This window comes from Myotis daubentonii, chromosome 13, assembly GCF_963259705.1.
Source record: "Myotis daubentonii chromosome 13, mMyoDau2.1, whole genome shotgun sequence".
Classification (NCBI taxonomy): domain Eukaryota; kingdom Metazoa; phylum Chordata; class Mammalia; order Chiroptera; family Vespertilionidae; genus Myotis; species Myotis daubentonii.
Window position 1 is genome coordinate 24,838,955 of NC_081852.1, and position 20,485 is coordinate 24,859,439.

Genomic DNA, 20,485 nt, shown 5'->3' on the forward strand with positions numbered 1-20,485 from the left:
GATGAGTGTACTCAAGCGGATGGGGGAGGACCTTGCCAGCAGAGGGAGAGGGAAGGGGAGGGGGCACCACGTTCCCTTTATAGTCACCGGAGTTCAGTGAAGCACCACTTATTGCCCAGCTTTTACGAGCGCTTTTATCGCAAGGGTTCATACCTCACACTCCCTGGAGCCCGATTTGTTATAGGTGCAGGGTCCCGTCCCATTCAGCAGCATCTCGCTGGTCTCGGTGTTGGTGGGCTTGTAATCTACATAAAACTCCTGGGTGCTGGGATTCATCTGCTTGAGGGACTGTCTCTTCTTCTTCCTGTGCCTTCGCATGAGGGAGCGCTGCTGCAGCTGCTTCATGCTGGCCGGGTACCGCTTCCAGGACACGTAGATCACCAGCAGGATGACGAGCACGGACAGGAACAGGGCCACGCTCCCTGCGATGATTTTATGGAAAGAGATGTGCTCCGTGTCAGCATCGGTCTCTGGGCTGGGCTCCGTGGCCCCCACCGTGGGGGGCGGAGGGGGCTTGCTCTCGTGCTTCGGCCTGGGGAGCTTGGGCTTGAACGTGGGCTTGGGGAGGGCCCTGGCCAGATCAAATCTCTCCGTGGTACTTTTGCCACAGATGCTGTAGTTCTTGACGGCATCGATCACATTGACTCCCTGCAGCTCTTTGGGGCTGGCGCAGATGATGGTGTTCTCCCTCAGGCCTTTAAAACTTTTCAGCCAGTTCACCAGGGAGCAGATATTTCTGCTGCATTCCCATATATTCCCGGCAAGACTGATGTCATTGAGGGATATCCAAGAATCCAAAATCTCCTGACCAATAAATGTGAGCTTGTTGGAATCCAGGTTGAGGCGCTGCAGATTCGGGACACACTGGAAGACACTGGGTCCACTAAAAGCTTCGATCTCGTTGCCTGATAAATCAAGCCTTTGTAATGAGCTCCAGGTCCAGGACATGGTCTGTCCTATGACACTGATTTTATTCCACTGCAAGTACAGGTTCTGAAGGCTCACCAACCTTGGGAAAAGGGCCAGGTTGAGCTTGGAAAATTGATTGTGCTCCAGGTGAAGCTCTTTGAGTCTGATCATGCCAGCGAAGACATTCCTGGCTAAACTCCGGATCCGGTTATATCCCAGGTCCAAAAGTTCCAGGTTGCGGCAGTCCTGGAATATTCTCACAGGGATGGTTCTCAGGGAGTTCGACCTCAAATGTAAACTCAGCAGCTTCCTCAAGCCCCGAAACTGCTCGGATCCCAGAGAATGCAGCTGATTATAGGACAGGTCCAAGTTCCGTAAATTGGTCACCGGTCTGAAGGTATTGTTGAGAAAATAGGAGATCCTGTTGGAACTCAGAATCAACTCTTTGAGTCTGCGTATTCCATTAAAAGCATTCTCATCAATATTGCTGATATGGTTATGGTCAAGGTACAGCCAGGTGAGCTGGTTGAGCCCTTTAAACTGATTGTACTTAAGTTTTTGAAGGCTGTTATAGCGAAGGGACAAACCTAAGCAGCCAGCAGATATACTTGAGGGTATCTCCTGTAATTTCTGAGATTCACAATATACCATTTTGCCTTCACACCTACAGCCCTTAGGGCATCCTCGTTCGGCAGAAGAAAGCATTGTCAGTAAGACAGTGGGGGCTATCACCAGTGCTACAGCTGATCCGCTCAGTAGCCTAATTACATTGAAACCTGAAAATAAAAACAACTTAGAAAAGTTATCCCCCCAAAAAAAGAATGCGTTTCTTTTTAATCAAGCAAGAGCAGGCATGTGCTATCTCTTTTAAACATTTAAATCTAGATAACCACATTTCACATCACATTACCATCTCCTTGTCATCTAAAGAGAATTGCCTTCAGGGTTTTGGTGATTTTTTTTTTTTTTAATAGTTAAGCAAGAAACGTGTTCACTAAGCAATTGAATTTATAGCCTTAGAACAGAGCAAGGTAATCTGTAAAATAATTAAGGCAGAAGTAATACACAGACTAGAGGATTCTTTGTTTTTGTTTTTTTTTTTAAGGAAGGAAAGAAGAAAAATGACAAAACATACCCATCCTTTGTATTGTTCAAAGGTCGTCCTTAGGTCTTTGCTTTGGCTTAGGGGGCCACTTGCGTGACAGCCCCTGTCAGTTGCACTGTAGTGAGTCAGGGCTCGCTGACACCCAGGAAGAAAAATTGGACCCCTTGGGAGATGGACCGATTTCGGAACATTATTCTTTGCCAGCCACGCAGAACACTCCAAGAACAAATAAATCCCAACTCCGCATTTGCAGCAAAACATCGAAATCTTCCTAGGTAATAGGATCTTCATGGATATTACGTTTTTGCATCTTTACAGGTTTTTTTGGAGGGGGAGGAGGGAACTGGGGGGGGGTGTTAAAAAAAAAAAAAGCAACTGGCGTCTACAATTTCTTCTTATCAGGAAGCATGATGTATTCCTCCCGGGGACGTGGGGCTACCTGAGCTGCCACATCTGTATTCCAAAGCCCAGCATGTCTGGCGGTGAGCGCCCGGTTCAGCCACAGAGCTGCCTTGGAGCCCGGAAGGCAGGAGAGCCCGGGACCGCGCACACGCTCAGCTCACTTCTGCAGACTGTCATTCTGAAAGCTGCTCGGACTGTTGCTTTGGTTTCCGTGAATGCAGTCTTATGTAAAGCTGCCCCCAGTGGTGAAGAGCATTATGGGCATGTGCAGAAATGTCTCCCTTTTATCTTGCAAATGAGCAGGCTCTCGGCTGGAAAATGAATGATTGTTTGGGGTGGCTCGGGAAGAACTGAATGGTCACCATAATCAATAACGAGCAACATTTTCTGTAATTTCCAAGCCTTGTTTTACAGTTTGGCAGCGTCTTTATTGTCTGCGTCTACTTAATTCGCTACACATGTGCCGCCCGAGTCTTTCTGGAGCTTGACATTAAGTTCACAGACCGAACGTCAGTTTTTCTTAACCTCAGCGTGGGCTTTGAACCGAGGTTTAGAAGATGATTTACTGAGCTGTTCACAGAGAAGCATTAACTGTCTGCCCACTTGACCTCTAGGAGTGACAGTGATTCTATTACGCAAGGTGTCTCGGGACGCTAGAACACAAACATTTTGTAATAGAGGAGTTAACTAGTGACACAGAAACTCATGTGTCCAAATGCCTTTCTGGTTTCCCCACAAAATAGATCACTGGTTTAATGGCTTGTGGCTTGGTTTGTTGTTGTTTTGGTTTTGGTCTTTTTTTTTTTTTTTTTTTAATTAGAAGAGAAGTAAACTATTTTTAGTGTGAATAGAAAGATCAAGAAATCATTAGGTCCCCTTTATCCATGCGGCTGCTATTTATTATGCTAATAATATTTGAGCACTTCCTAAGTGCTGTGAGTGGGCATTCCTGTTTTATCTTTGAATAGTATTGTGATGTAGGTCCCATTGTAACCTTCATTTTACAGATGAGAAAACTGAGACTTGGGGAGAGATGACTTGCTCAAGGTCATATAGCAAGCACCTGGCAGAGCTGAGATGCAGAATGACACCTCTGTTCTGCTTGAACATCTCACTAGATATCTTGCTTCAACAACATTGTTACCTTCATTTTAAAATGACTAAAGTGAAAATTAGCCTGATTGAGGCATTGGGGCAGGGCAGCTGTGGTAAAAAAATAAAAAATCCTTCCTAGAATAGGTTTGTATGAATATTTTTGGTCTGAGTCTTTTAAAGAAGTATTATAAAATTAAAGGAGGGGCAGTTTCATCTAGCGATTAAGAACATGGATTTTTGCACCTAAATTCAAATCCTGTCTAAAATTTACCAGTTATATAACCTTGAGTAGGTTACTTATCTTCTCTATGCCTCAGTTTTCTCTTCTACAAAATGGATGTGAGAACAAAAATCCATTGCATAAAGCGTTGAGATTTAAGTCATCTTAATATCTTGAAAGTACCTAGAATAACATGTGGCATCTAATAAGCCTACATTAGCTATTATTTGAACATCAACTTTATTTGAATATCAACTGATATTGCATGTTATTTAGTATTAAATATTGACTATACCAAGTGTCATTAACTCACAAAGAATTACTTTAATGAATATTTTTTATGTTGTTCACAATGGATTTCTGAAATTCACTCAGTCTTGCCTTCTTTGATACCTAGAACAGCACTTGACACATTATAGATGATCAATACATATTTATTGAATAAAAACATTATTATGGGGGGGGGTTACAAGTACATTTGATGTATGATAAACTGGTAATGTAGTGCTGGTTTTGTGTACATGGGATTGGTCCCTGCAGAGTTCCTCAGCCAGTTGTGATTGGATACCATTTTATAGAAAGTTTTTTTTAAAGAATGTGTGTGAAAAGGCAAGAAACTGGGAAGTGGAAACATGTAGATGGTCAACAAGTGATCTTCACTTTTCAAGTAGGTATCTTGTGTCTTCATAGAAACCATAGGTTTCATGAAAATAGTAAATGTACTTTTGAATATTACCTTTGGCATATCACAACTTTTATCATCTGACATCCCCACTGGATATTGACAATTTGTACTACTGTATTAAGAAAGACTAAAGGGAATCACATTTATAATTCCTCTCTTACGTCTCTGTTGTTTGAAAGCCTCTGGCTTTTCTTCCCACTTCTCTTGCTTCTCCTGGGCAGTAGCCATCAAGATGCCTGTTTTGCCTTATTACTGCTCAGGGCCCCTCTAGGATGACTGGCGGCCCCATCACCTTTGTGCTGCTTATTCTTTTCTCATTCCCTGATGACAGAAGCACAGAGGAACCCACTGAGAATGTAATTCGCTCACTTTGCTTTTTCTGGGAGAAATCATGGATTATTTATGGTGAATGAAATTCTCTGCTGTGCCCTTGTTCTCATTTTTTTCCTGATACCTTGGCTTCTGATATTGTCTTACTCCATAGTTCTGACTTCACATTCTCTCTTTAGATCTCGTAATTGGTATTTATGTTGGTCTTTTCCTCAAGGTGATGAGTAGCCATTCTTGGAGCAGACCTGATTTCAGGCACTTTGTGTGACCATCACCTTGGCAGTAGTCCGTAAGCTGGCATCTCTACCAGGTCTGTCCTGGGTCAAGGTAATGAAGTGCCTGAAGAGGAAGACCATCATGAGGCTAGTAGAGAGATATCCAAAATAAAATAATGCAATTCCAAGCCAGACTGAATACTTGAGGCTCTAGAAATTACTTGCAAAACATAAAGTAGCCTTTCAAAAGAAAAAAATAAAACACTCACCACAACAACTTACATTCTAAAAGATTTTAGTAATTTGCTAGTGTATTTTTATTTTTTTAAATATATTTTTATTTATTTCATAGAGGAAGGGAAAGGGAGAAAGAAATAGAAACATCAATGATGAGAGAGAATCATTGATTGGCTGCCTCCTGCACACCCTCACTGGGGAGCAAGTTCGAAACCAGGGCATGTGCCCTGACTTGGAATCTGTGACCTCTTTGTTCATAGGTCAACACTCAACCACTGAGCAACACCAGCTGGGCTGCTGGTGTACTTTTCAAAGTTTATCCTCCTTTTGCTCATTGACTGTCATGATTATTTCTGATCTGCCTCTCAACAGAAGCAAAGTTACAGTACAGAATATATTTAGCCAATTTGTTTGCACCTAATACCACATTCAGAACAAACCATAAGCTACCTGACTTCTTAAATTTCCCCAATGAATCCAGGGCCCTAAAGATTTATGCAATTATAAAATGTAAGTGTCATGTATCTAAAGGCTTTTTATTATACTTATATATAGTACTTCATATTGCTTAATATGTTTTGTTTAAATTAGGTAAATGAGTCCAAACTCAGTATATAATGCAAAATTTCAGACCAATATGAAACTGGATTGCCAAATATAAATTTAGAAAGTCAGGATGTACTGATATGCTAATAAATGGGTTGGCCTCAGAGGTTTCATTTATTTAAGAAATACATAGTTTGGGTACCCACTATGTGCTAGACACTGTTTCAGACACATGGAGTACATCAGTGTACAAGACAAAGATCTAAGCATACAATCTAAAGAGGTAAGATGGACAATAAAAATAAATAAAAATTATATGTTATTAGATCATATATACTATAGAACAAATGAAAAAGGATAGGGAAGATTGGGAGTGCAAAGAGTGAGGTGGGTTGCAATTTTAAATAGGATGACTAGGACTATTAAGAAAGTGGCTTGAGTCAACCTTGAAGGAGATGAGGTTATTAACATTAAATATACACGGGGCATGGCCAGGGCAAAGGTCCTCAGGCAAGAGCAATCATATGATCAATGTACAGCAAAGAGGCCAATCAGTCTAGAGTAGGGAGAACTAGGGATAGAGTAATTGGAGATGAAGTCAGAGAGGTACCAGGTTCTGGACCATGGGGGGCTTTGCACATCATTCTCAGAACTTTGGCTTCATTCTGGAGAAAACTAGAAGCTGACTCAATATTTTATGCAGAGTAAAGATGTGATCAAGTTGCCTTTGAAAGGATCACTTGTGCTGCTGTTGCGGGAATAGACCAGTGATGGCGAACCTATAACACTCATGTCAGAAGTGACACGCGAACTCATTTTTTTGGTTGATTTTTCTTTGTTAAATGGCATTTAAATATATAAAAGAAATATCAAAAATATAAGTCTTTGTTTTACTATGGTTGCAAATATCAAAAAATTCCTATATGTGACACGGCACCAGAGTTAAGTTAGGGTTTTTCAAAATGCTGACACGCCGAGCTCAAAAGGTTCGCCATCACTGGAATAGACTCTAAAGGACAAGAAGAAAAGCAGGGAGGCCAGTCAGGAGGCTGTTGCACCAATCCAGGAGAGAGATGATGGGCGCTTAGATCAGCATGGGAGCAGTGGATGTGGTAAGAATTGGACAGATTCTGGGTGTATGTTTCGGTAAAACCAACAGGAGTTTTCTCATGGTTTAAAAGTGGAGGTACAGGATAAAGAGAGAAAGGTAAGATGATTCCTGGTTTTTTGGGCTAAGCAACCAGAGGGGTTGGTGAAGCCATTCACTGCTTTCCATGGGTCAAGTGTTGGGAACAAAATCAAGAGTTCAACACATTTGAATTAAGTCTGGATTTTGCTTTCACTTTTCTTCAAATTTATTATGAGACTTTAATTTAATTTAAAAAAAATCTTCTTGATATCAGGCCTCAAAGAATGATGATGCATTTTAAAGTATTCTATAAAATGATTAGCAAAATTAGCCGCTGCACAACAGCAAAACTGGTTTCTATTCAGATGGCCCAGATTGCAGCATGTTTGCTTATGGGCTGGAGGACAATGGTACCAAAAACCTTGATGAAATTGCATGAAGAGCAGATAAAGGGAACATCAGGGCTGAGCCTTCTAGAAAATAACTTTGAAAAATACAAACTGTCTTTCTAAAATAATTTAGAGAATGACATATACTTTTTATTGTATATGCTAATTGACATTTAGAATTTGGAACGGATATGGCCAAATTTCTTAGGGTCTCAGTTTGCTTATCTCAAAATGGAACTCACCGATCTTTAAGGTGTTTATTTAGGATCAGTTTTTTTTTTTAATTCATATGTAAATACATCACAGACTCTAAAGTGCTATAAAATATTTCTGGAGTCAGAGTACCTATGAGAAAATTATCTTTCCTTTGATTCTGTCTAGGTTTTCTGGTCATGAGTATAACTAGGATGAGCATGTATCAAGGAGACACTGATATGACCAAAGGCAGAGTCAGAATTTACTAATATTATTTAAAAATTCCTCAGAAACCTTTCTACTACAGTTTTAACAACAAGACTATTTATCGTATGGCACACATCATTGACATTCTGTGTTCTTGCTCATAAAGTGCTTTCACCAATAAATGCATTTGATCCAGATATTATAAAGAACCTAATGTTTTTTACTCAGTTATTCTGTCATTTAATAGGGTTCTCAGAATGCTAACAGAGTTTCCTGCAGCTATGGAAATGATTTTTTTTTTCCGTATCTAGTTGGTTAGAATACTCATATGCATTTGTTCAGTTGTAATTATATCCCGATCTTTCATCAGAGCATTAACACATCTCTGAAATATCCTTGGTTTCCATCTGCTTGCTTCAAGGGGTCCATTAAAAACCCTGTCTGGTCACATATGGTTTTTAGTGAACATCTCTGCCTTAAATAAATGGATGAATAAAGTTCCAGGTCTGATGATTAAACTGGCTTCTCAGTGTCTTTCTGGAATGAGGCAAATTCAAATGAATGAGGCCTCACAAGGTTATCTAACACATCTCCCTCCCCCTCACCTGAAGAGACATTTATGCTGCAGCATCAATCCATAGTCTCAGGTTTTATTACATTCCTCACTGTCACTTCCTGCAGAGGTAGCCCTCAGCTAAATCGGGGACAGAAAAAAAAAATCTTTTAAAGTATAACATGTACAGGTGGACTATATGACTTTGAGGAAATAACTGCTTTGGGGTGTATGTTTAGTGGAAATTTAAAAACACTCAAAAGTAAAGAGAATACTATATATAACATCAACTTAACAGTGATCAATATTTCACTTATTTTGTTTTATCTATCCCTGCTTCCCTTCCCATATACACATATTTTTTTGGAGTGTTTTAAAAGCAAACCTCAGAAATCATGTGACTTTAGCACATATATATTTTAGAATGTAGCTCGAACCAGAAAGACTTTTATTGGAACCATCCAGCATTAGCATACCTAACGAAATTAACAATAAGTCCTTCAAGTTCATTTGTAGTCAAGATCTAGGCAAAGCCCAAACATTGCATTTGGCTTTCATGTTTCTGAAGTCTCTTTAATTTTTTTAATGCCATTGTTTTGTTGGGAGATACCAGGTCATTTGGACTGTAGCTTGTTCCATGTTCTGTACTTGGTTGACTGCTGCCCCTTGGTCATTTAACTTGCAAAGAGTGAGTTCTAATGGCACACATGTTGAGCAGGTGTCCATTAATTTAAGCAGAATATCCAGCCCATAATGGATACTTGGGGCACCTTTCACTCTTGGTAGCAAATTTAAGACTTACAGAAATTTTAAATAATAAAAGATTTAGAGCTTGAAGGAAAATATGTGCTTTTATGATGTGGCATTTATGCTACCGGAGAACTGAGTAATGGGATCAACTGGAAAGGTTGGGAGCAAGGATTTAATATTAAGGATTTAATATCAAGGATTGCCATGAGTCTGTGTTGGTTTACCTTTCATTTATACCAGTATTTCTGTTCTTCACTTGCCATCGTACTTGCCTTTTTACCTATAGTCAAACCTGCTAAATTTTGTATTGATATTGAGGTACTCTTATAACAAAAGCTCAAAAACATTCCTGACAAAAGAGCAGCTATGAAAATTCATATGTAGTCATTTGTATCAAGAGAAATCAGTTTTCTAGCTTTTCATTTAGAGCAAATTCCATGAAGGAACATGTGGTACCAGAGCCACAATGTAAAATTTATACTCCTATCTATATTCCCAAATTTCTTATAATTCCTCACAGAAGAACAAAGGAGTTTTAGACAAAAGTCTCTTAACGAATTTTACACCTTAATATTTGATGTTTTACTTGACATGGATGGCTGTGCTTTGAATATAAAGTCAATATTGTTTAAATGGTATCGTAATCAACATTTTGCTGTGGTTGCTTCACATGTATTCTGATGTAACAGAACTTTTTAAAGAAACATTTCTGTGTTAGATCATCTGGGCTGTTACAACAGAATATAAACTGGGGAGCTTATAAACAACAGACATTTATTTCTCACTGTTTTGGAGACTGGGGGGTCTGAGGTTGGGTGAGGGCCTGCTGCCTGGTACATAGACCCTGTCTTCCCTCTGGGACTTCGCCTGACAGAAGGGGCAAAGGAGCCCTCAGGGTCTCCTTTAGAACAGGCTCTGCCCTCCTGACCCAATCACTCCCAAAGGTCCCTCCTCCAAATACCATCACATTGGGGATCAGGTTTCAACAAATGTATTGGGGGGGGGGGCGCCCGGGCATCGGCACAAACATTCAGTCTATAACATTTTCTTATATTGAAAGCATTGTGCATAATAGTTTCAGCTGAATTTAGTAGTCTATTTTTTTTTTAATTTGCCTTTCTGAAAAATATACCAGCATTAAGAATTAAATTTCCCAACAACCAGGCAGGGAAAGATAATAGAAATCTTGATTTGGATAAAAAAAAGCATAATGTTCCATTGGTTAGTTCTGTTTTTGTTTTGGAAATAGTAAGTCTGATTTTTTTTTTTAAATGTTATGCTGCAAATCTAAGAGATATAGTTCTGAGAGAAGAGAAACCTTGCATAGGATTGCCTTGTAGTAGCAGGGAATAGGAGCCCGAGGGTCCTTATTTTACAATAAAAAGTATCACTCTATTTGAGGGCTCTTAAACTGGGCCTGAGAACCCTTCTGTGTACTAATGCCTAATCCTGATTGAGAAGTAGTTCCCTTTTAGTGTGGGGAATGCTTAGGAATCCCTTGTGGCTAACAAACAGAGCCCCCATGTGGCAAAATTGTGATTTAGGCAGAAATTGACTTAGTCCCTGGAAACAAATGCTATGGGTCCTTAATAAAAACAAAATATCTGGTACTGGGTTGAGAATTGTTTTATTCAACAAATATTTGTCAAGCTCTTACACTGTTCTTGGTGCCGGGGATGCAGCGATGAATAAGACAAAGCGCCTACCATCAGAAGACTTGCATTCTAGTTGGTGAGATAATAACAAATGAACATCTTAGACACGCATTACCATGTCGACTAGAGAGAAGTGCCATGAAGAAGAATAAGGGAGGATAAGAGCTAGTGACAGTTGATAAGAGTGGTCAGAAAATCGCTTTCTGAGGACTTCACATTGAGAGCAAGTAGGAAGCCAGGCATGGGACTCTCCGCCCTCCCAGATATCATCTCTCTGAGCTTTTTATTGATCACTACCAAGACCTGCACAGTGGCTTTAGGCAGTCACTGCTCCCCCTTTGAAAATGCAGCCCAAGTGTGGACATACAATATTCTCTTTTTGGAAAAACTAGCACAACTGCAAGTTTAAACAACATTTGAAGAAATTTAAAAAATTAAGAAATAACACAGAGAAACATGACTGATGAGTCTTCACAGAGTTGGCTTTTAGATCTAGTTTTCTGATTGGAGTTGGCACCAGGAATATTTGCTTCATCAGATGTGATGCCACCCACTCAAAGACTGTCGCTGGTCATCAGTCTTATCCCACAATAAGCCCAATGCTCACACCTGAGTTACACACAGTCAATGAAAAGAGAAGCTTTCTCCCCAAGTGCCTCCTTACCTTTTCCTTGGTGATTTCCTTGTCTTCAGTTCTTTGTCCCTAGTGGCTATGGTAACCCCCCCTTTTTTTTGTTAGTCCTCACCCAAGGATATTTTTTCCATAGATTTTTAGAGAGGGAGGAAGAAAGAGAAGAAGAGGGAGAGAGGGAGGAAGGGAGAGAGAGAGAGAGAGAGAGAGAGAGAGAGAGAGAGAGAGAGAGAGAGAGAGAAGTGAGGAAGGCACATGGATTGGTTGCCTCCTACACATGCCCAACCAGGGTTGGGGATCAAACCTGCAACACTCTAACCACTGAACACACTGGCCAGGGTCCCTTTTTTGGTGTATATATGTATATATATTTAAATATATTTTGTTGATTTTTTACAGAGAGGAAAGGAGAGGGATAGAGAGTTAGAAACATCGATGAGCGAGAAACATCGATCAGCTGCCTCCTGTACACCCCCTACTGGGAATGTGCCTGCAGCCAAGGTACATGCCCTTGACCGGAATCGAACCTTGAGTCCGCAGGCCGACACTCTATCCACTGAGCCAAACCGATTAGGGCTGTATATTTTTTTTCAACAAATGAATTCCATGCTATTAGCTGATATTTGCTTATAGTATTAGCTTTCTTAATATATTTGAAATTTAATAGGTAACTCTGAGAAATGGAAAATATTAAGGAATCATAGAGAACTAAACTTTATGTACATAGTTTGAAAAGCAAATAGAAGAGAAGGCTTGTATTGAAAACACCCATGCTTGCTTCTTTTCTCCTCAGCTTCATCAATTACTCTTTATTTCCTCCTCATAATACTTCTGAATTTTGTTGATATTTTTACTTTTTGCTATTATAACTGAAGAAACCGTGTGTTTCCCACATCCTATGCTAATATGGTACATAAATGGACAGTATTTAACTGAAAATGGCTGTGCAAGTGATAATGCTATTGATTTAAGTAGGGTATTAGATTATGTTTCCATTTCCATTTAACTTTTTGGTGTGTGTTTTTTCAATTAAGAAATGTTCTCTCTCTCTCTCTCTCTCTCTCTCTCTCTCTCTCTCTCTCTCTCTCTCTCATTCTCTCTCTCTCTCTCTCTCTCTCTCTCTCAAATTTGCTTAATTTCGTCTATACCTCGTGTTAGTTGTCTTTCCCAATATTTTAAAAGATTTGTCAAGTGCTTAAATTTTCCAAACAATCAATTCAGATGGTCCCTTCTGTCTGCAGCAGTCCATGTCTCTGCGCCAATATCTAATCACAGCTGCTAATCTCATTCTCCCCTTCACGTTCTCCAGGTGTGATTTTCTGTTTCTTAGACCCCATATATTCATTTTTGTAGTGAACCACTCACCTCGTTAAAGCATATCCACTAGTAGTTCCCAAGGAAGGGTGCATGTGAGACGAAAATCACGTCGGAATGTTTTGTCTTTACTGATGAATAGATTGGCTGTATGTGTAATTCACAATTGGAAATCGTTTTTCCTCAGAATCTTTAAGCCATCGCTCTGCTGTCTTCTCACACCTGCTCTTGCTGTTGAGAAGCAGATGCTATTCCGAGTCTCACTCCTTTGTGTGTCATCTTTTGTTTTCTCACTGGAAACTTTTATGATGCTTTATTTCCCCTGGTGTTTGGATATTGTACAAAGATGTATTTTGTTTTGGGCCTTTCTTCATTTGGACCTTTTAAAATGAAGACTTGTGTCTTTCAGTTTTTGTCAAGACTTTTGTCTGCTTTTTTTTTTTTTTAATTACCTCTCCCCATTTTCTATGTTCTCTCCCTAAAAGTTTTATTGGGCCGATTTTGGACTTTTTGAATTGATTATATTTCTTTCTTTCTTTCCTGTTTTCTATCTCTTTATCTTTTCTCTTACTTTTAGGTGCTATCTACAGCTTTTAGGTCACAATATTCATTTATTTATTTATTTACTTACTTACTTATTTATATAAAATTGGGATTGGATGTCAGCAAACTATGTCAGCAGAAAAAAAATGTTTCTGCTGGGTCAAGTGGTGTAAATAATGTTGTTTCTGTAAATAAAGGAACATACTCACACTCATTCATTTATGCATTGTCTAAGGATGCTTTCACCTTGCAAGGGCAGAGTTTAGAGACCCAGTCCCGGAAGTTTACAATATTTACTACGTGTCCATTTACAGAAAAGGTTTGTGCATCCTCCCCCTGCCTCCAGTTTAGGTGATCATATTTGTTATCTCCGGGAGCTCTTTTAGTCCTCTTTTCTCCTTGTTCATGGCATACTGCTTTACGTTAATGAAAGTAACATCTCTCACTCTGAGGATACTATATGAGGTGTTTTGGTCATATACTGCCTGCTACAATGTCACCATTTCCTTTGGGGTGATTTAGAGTCAGTTCTTTTTGGACTATTTCTAGTTGGACGGTTTTCTCAAAGGTTAAGTTTCTCATGTGCTCATTCAGATTAATGAGTGAGGCACTAAAAGCTGAGAGAAGGTCCCTGGTGCATGGGCAAGGGTTTGGCTTGGGTTTTGTGGTAGCAAGATTAAACAGTGAGCTCGCCTTTCCACTGGGGAATCTCAAGATGAATAAATATAGTTTTTTCCCCAGAGATGACGCTCAATCTCCAGCATTGGCTCTAGTGCAGTGGTTCTCAACCTTGGCTGCACATTAGAATCACCTGGGAATCTTTTTAAAATCCTGATTTCTGGGCCTCATCCTCCGGAAATTCTGTTTCTTTGTTACTAATGTTGTGGCCTCACCCCATAAGAAAGAAACAGATCTAGGGACAAGGCAGGGCAAGGATGCTGAGATCCCTGAGTTCATTATGTACAATCTCATTCACTTCCTCCTTGTTTAGTCTCAAGCCTCACTAGGTTGCCTCATATCCTTAGGTCTGGCTTCTCATGTTTGAATTTGCCAGGAAATAGCCTTTTCCTCTTTTCTGTTAGAAGAAAGTAGTAGTGTATTAGCTGAAGGTGACTTACATAACAAACTCCATCGACTGGTGGCTTACGCAACAGAGATTTATTTCTTATAGATTTGAAGGCTGGAAGTCTGAGCTCAAGGTGCCAGTGTGTTTGGGTTCTCGGTGAGGTCCCTCTACCTGGTGTGCAGATGGACACCTCCTTGCTGTGTCCTCACATGACAGAGAGATACATCACCTCTCATGGAGGTGCCTCCTTCATGACTAATTATCTCTTCAAGCCCCACCTCCAATACCATCACATCGGGGATGAGGGCCCCTGCATATGAATTTGCAGGTGGTGGGGGTGGTGTGAGGGGTACACAAACATTCAGTCCATTTTGTTTTTTTGGTTTGATGATGGGGATCTGGCAGTTAGTTAATTACTCTCCATGAAGACTTTAAACCAGTCCTCATACTTTCAGCGACCTTTACCTTCTGGAGCATCTCAAGACTTTTCTGTACAGTGTGGGGTCCCCCTTCAGTAACCAAATACATTGTAGCTTTCTTGACTCTAGTCACATATCACGTATTCTATGTTTTCAAAAAATATAACAGCATTCATCCATTCTTATCTCCTCTTTACCCTCATTTGTATTCATTTATCATTATATGAGTTTTGAGGAGGAAGAGGCAATAAAAGTGTGCACTCAAGCTGCCATGTTTCAGATTTTAATTTCTCATGACGGAGTTGAGACATGGCAGGTAATGAATGACAGGGAGGTGGGAGAAAGACTGGCTGAGTTGTTATACAAGCCAGGGCTGTAGCCCAAGGTTAGACATGGAGGGAAAGGTCTTTACAAGTGAGCTGCTGTCCTCCTGGTAGTTCATGTCTCTCAGGCGAACTTTCCACCAGTATCATTATCAGGTCTCTTACTGTGCACATATTTCTCTATATGATCTTTTAAGTCCAAAGAAACTTGGGTATGTTGTATTGACTGCTGCTTCCTTGGCTGTCTAACTCAGTGTGTGCCCACTATTATTTTATTTACTCTTCTGGGGTTGCAATTGAAGTTCCCCCCATTTGTTCATTTATTTCTGAACTTTGAATCGTCACTTTTGTGAGGTTCCTCCCACATCTTCCTTTTAGCCTAGACCAGTGATGGCAAACCTTTTGAGCTCGGCGTGTCAGCATTTTGAAAAACCCTAACTTAACTCTGGTGCCATGTCACATATAGAAATTTTTTTATCTTTGCAACCATAGTAAAACAAAGATTTATATTTTTGATATTTATTTTATATATTTAAATGCCATTGTACAAGGAAAAATCAACCAAAAAAATGAGTTTGCGTGTCACCTCTGACATGCATGTCATAGGTTCGCCATCACTGGCCTAGACCAACCTATTCATTTCTGCAAGCCATCTGCCACAAAAAGTGCTAGGGAAAAAAATATTTTAAAATACTATTTTGTGTGTGTGTGTGTGTGTGTGTGTGTGTGTGTGTGTGTGTTTATTTCTTCCTGTGGATATTGAGGGAATATACTTGGTGGAAATAGAATGACTTTTCAGGCCATAATGTTCGTTTAAGCTAAATCTTCTCTAGTAATTTATATTCTGTGTTTATTTTAACTGTTTGCAAATTTAGACATTTTCAATATGTATAAATGTGTTAAATTTGCCTAAGCCCAATGTTTGCTCAAAGGAATAAGTTTGTAATTTTATAATGAAGTAGAAATCACAGAATTGAATGTATATGTTTTCTTAAATAACCAGGTATACTCTGAACTGAAATAGGGATGTTTTCTCACCTTTTTTTTTGGTATCAAGGTGTGATTTCAATTATTATCCCTTACATTTTAAAATAAATTTCAAACAGAAAAAGATATACTTTGCTTTTTTCAAATTCGTGTTCTGACTTAATAGTAAAATTTTGGAAAAACCTGAACTTGACATATGTATGTATGATGTGTGAACTTGATATATTATATGTGTGTATGTATTTGTGTGTTTACATCTCTAGGAAGTAGAGCATCATAAGTAAATATACTATTTTAAATAGGCAACCATTTATTTATGTTCTAAGTTTGTATATTCTGATAAGCCAATATAGGCCTGCGTTTAAAAACTGGGTATAGGTATCAAAATCACAAAGTCATGTAAATGATTTCTTCTAATTATTATCTATATTTGACACCAGACTTCTCTTAAAGGCAAAACGTCTACATTGACTTTATATTTTTCCTCTTTATAGTATTTAGTTAAAGTCATTAAAATATTTTTGATTTTGAGTATATGATTTTTAATCTTGATGTTTTCCTTCTGAGATGCTTTTAAGAGATGAAATATCTGGCTCTATGCCAGGTATAGGAACTTTGAGTTGACTATAGATCCTTTGACTCTAGTATTTTTCTAACCATTCTGTCTTCTTTGAATCTAAACCAGTTTTTATATCATGTGAAAAACAATAGCAGATATTAAAAGATCATTTTTTTTCTAGTCTTGTCTAGATTTATCCAGACAACTAAGACTTAAAATCTATTTTTAAAAAAATATTTTTTTTATTGATTTTAGAGAGAAAGTGTGAAGGAGAGAGTGATAAAAACATCAGTGATGAGAGAGTCATTGATTGGCTGCCTCCTGCACACCCCTTACCAGGAATTAAACCTGCAACCTGGGCATATGCCCTGCCTGGGAATCGAACCCATGACCTCTTGGTTCAGAGATTGATGCTCAACCACTGAGCCACGCTGGCTGGGCTTAAAATCTATTTTGTTAAATAGAAATGAAACATATAAGTCTTCAGTTAAACTATTCCTTAAGTTTGTTTCCCTCCTGTTATAAAAGCAATACAGATTTATGATAAAACATAGGAACTATTGTTTCACCATTCAAAGGTAATCCCAATAATATTTTGGCAACTATATAGAATTTTTATTAACTTGAATTCAATGCATCACATTGAAAATATTTTAAATTTCTTCTACTGTTGGAAAAGTTGTTTATAGAACAAATCTTTATTGATGTTGAATTATTCAGGCTCACCTTTCCCTAACTCTCTGCCATATGTAAATTATTGGCTCTGAAAAGGAAAAAAAATCACTAATATTCTAATATAATAATATACTAATGTTCTAATATTCTTATTGAAAGGTACCAAGATCCTTTACTATCTGGTTGAAATCTACCCTTTTGTCATCACTTCTACTCACTATCCAATATGCTATGCAATCTACAACCCAGGCGTACCCAGGTATTTATCTTTGAACAAGCCATGTTCTGTTATGCCTTAAGTCACTGTATTGTCCTCTCTTTTTTTTTTTTTTTTAAATATATTTTATTGATTTTTTACAGAGAGGAAGAGAGAGAGATAGAGAGTCAGAAACATCGATGAGAGAGAAACATCGATCAGCTGCCTCCTGCACATCTCCCACTGGGGAAGTGCCCACAACCCAGGTACATGCCCTTGACCAGAATCGAACCCGGGACCCCCTCAGTCCGCAGGCCGACGCTCTATCCACTGAGCCAAACCGGTTTCGGCAAGTCCTCTCTTATAGAAACAGCCTTCCCCCATTTTCTGTCTGGTGAAATCTTCTAAGAGATATATCTCAAATGTTATATTCCCCATAAAACTTCTAGGGATTTTGTTGACTTCCTTATAAGCACACTTGGTTATGTACCATATATCTGGCATATAAATACATTGAATTGTGATCATTTATATGTAAATTTTTCCAAGAAAATAGTTTTAAATTCAGGGAAGGTAGAATCTTATTCATCTCTAAATATCTACTGTTAGCAGATAACACATACTCAATGTGTGTTTATTGAAAGGAAAAAAATCAAGGTGATTCAGGGGGACATACTTCTAGCTAACAAAGAGTCCTGGAAGGAATACCTGTGGCTGATTCACAGGTCTGCTATCCAAGATATGCTCAAGTGTAAGAGAAAAGCATATACTAAGTATGACAGATACTCACAATTTAGGTTAATTAGCCAGAATACTGGCTTATTTTTATCATCTGCAATGTGCATTCTACTGAAAAGTGTTGCAGATAGATTTTTATTGCTCCCTCATTTTCTTTCAACCTGAGAAGTTCTACTCTAAGGGCACTTGCCTTTGTGTTTGAAAGTAGTGACCTTGTATACAGAGAAAAAACAATCCCTTATTTGAAGCTGTTTGTCAAATAGCAGGAGCAATTTGGGGACAAACTTCTTATTTAGGGCTCTTTACTCTTGTTCCTCATCTGGAATATTATCTTAGGTGGCTTTTTGGCTTACATCGGCTTTCATTTAAGGACCTTACTGGAATATCTGCAGCTTAAAAAAAAAGCTTGCCAACAGGGTGAAGAAGGCTGGCTTAGAAGCCAGCTTGAACAAGCCTGATATGAAAGACTGTTTCTAGTCTGGCTCTTGTCTGTCTGCTTTGTGCCAGTCATATTCCTGATGCTGGAGGTAGAATTAAGAGGAAAGAAAATATACATTTCTTTACTCATAGTGTTTATAACCCAGGATGGCACACAAGTAAAAGACTTGTTATCATGTGGGCAGTGAGTGCTCTCATGAAAAAAGGACAGGGCACTGTGTGACTTCATACACATGGCACCCATCCAGAAGCAAGATCTGAAGAAAATCCCAGCAAAGAAAAACCTACAGTAGCAAAAGTGAATGATTTCTCCAGACACCAAGGAGCCTAGAACCCAATGTGGGAGGGGCCATCCAGGCTGTTGGTTCAAGATATGGCCTTTCCTGCTAGATGGAGACCGGGCACATAAGAATCTTACCTTCTAGGAGGATGCTGACCACAAGGAACACAAGTAGAGGTCGAACATGATGAAAGCCAGCGCTTTTGTAGAGGGCGATGGAGAGGATGACGGAGAGCAGCATGATGAAGAAGAGGACAATTGTGCAAGAAGAGGCCATTGCTGTTGACCGCCTCAGTTGAGATGAAAATGTCACTCTCACATCTAAAGAGGTGAACTGCAGGATTAGGGTGAGAGGAGGAGGAGGAGAAGACAAATGGAGAAAAGATATAGAAATTAGCAGTGAAAATGGAAAAACTATGTTTTTAATAGAGAAAGAGAATAGCAATGACTTAACAACCTAAAAAGCAAGTGAAAATAAATGATGATGGTGGGAGCAAAGAAAAAAAGGAAGAAGGAAAGAAAGAAAGAAAGAAAGAAAGAAAGAAAGAAAGAAAGAAAGAAAGAAAGAAAGAAAGAAAGGAAGGAAGGAAGGAAGGAAGGAAGGAAGGAAGGAAGGAAGGAAGGAAGGAAAGAAGGAAAAAAGGGAAGAAAGAAGGAATTAACACTGGGCAAGTTATAAAACTTAACCTAACTAGAATTCAGCATGAGCAGACTTCTTTGTGAATGCCCATAACATATTGGTCAATGAAAAACCAGTCAACAATTATCAATCAGTATCTTAAAAAATCCAGCTCAGGGTGTCTTTGGTAGCTTGCACCACTTTCAGTCTAAAATTTTTTTTATTGTCTAAAGTTTTACATATGTTTTCTTTTACTTTTTAAAAACAGATGAGGAGTAATGGTGACAACGTGGATAAGATTGTTGTCCACAAATACCGTAACTGGACTCCGACCAATGCGGAGCTATTGTCAGAAATAATTGTGTCTGGCAGATTCTGTGCTGCAGAAAACTGGCATCGAGTCACAGTGTCACCACAGAGGCTTGAGGTCAAAGCAAAAGCACTTAAATTTGTTGTGAAAAGCAATACACTGAAGGAAAAAGTTTTTATCTCATAATGCAAAATCAATGTGGACTCCCGATCCAAATTTTGTTGTTGTTTTCCCTTGGTAAAGTAGGTTTCTTAGGCAGTTTGTGCCAAGCAGCCTGGCATGTGGCATGCACTAACTTCCTTTAGACTTTTCAATATCAGAAACAATTTGAGGCCATCGGATAGAGCTTCTAGCCAAGGCTTTCAAGCAGACAGTTCCCAGATGTGCTGTGTGTAATAAAGCCAGGATAATGTCTTCTGGAATAATAACGTACCTTCTCTACACAATGCATCCCTTATGGGAAAAAAAAGAAAGAAAAAAGAAAGAAAGGAAACCAACATTTGATGTTTTGAAATTGCCTTCAACATTTTTAGTCCGTTTCTCTGATAGCTTCCTCTGTATCCACTTTATCATAAGGAACTACCTGGGTTCATTTGAATGTAACCATCTTATTTCATCAGACTGAAAGTAATCATCAAGGAAGATGTCTGTTGTGTAATCATCCAATGGGTGTGGCACACATATTTTGACATGTGTTGGAGATATAGATATTCTCAACTATTAGACATTGAGGGTGTTCTCTGAACTATAATTGATGGTAGAATG

The 20,485-nt window shown here is 39.0% G+C and overlaps 2 protein-coding genes across 2 annotated transcripts in view; one reads left to right on the forward strand and one right to left on the reverse strand.

Moving 5' to 3' along the window:
* The window catches only part of LRRTM3 (leucine rich repeat transmembrane neuronal 3), a 146,035-nt gene extending 143,227 nt beyond the window's left edge, over positions 1-2,808 (reverse strand). Inside the window, exons 1-2 of the mRNA XM_059662560.1 lie at positions 2,045-2,808; positions 154-1,685 (exon numbers count right to left, since the gene is read on the reverse strand). Coding sequence (XP_059518543.1) covers positions 154-1,685; positions 2,045-2,048 — 1,536 coding nt within the window. The 5' untranslated portion in view covers positions 2,049-2,808. The remainder of the gene's footprint in view (positions 1-153; positions 1,686-2,044) is intronic.
* The window catches only part of CTNNA3 (catenin alpha 3), a 1,315,594-nt gene that overhangs the window by 542,587 nt on the left and 752,522 nt on the right, over positions 1-20,485 (forward strand). The gene's annotated exons all lie outside the window — the stretch shown is intronic.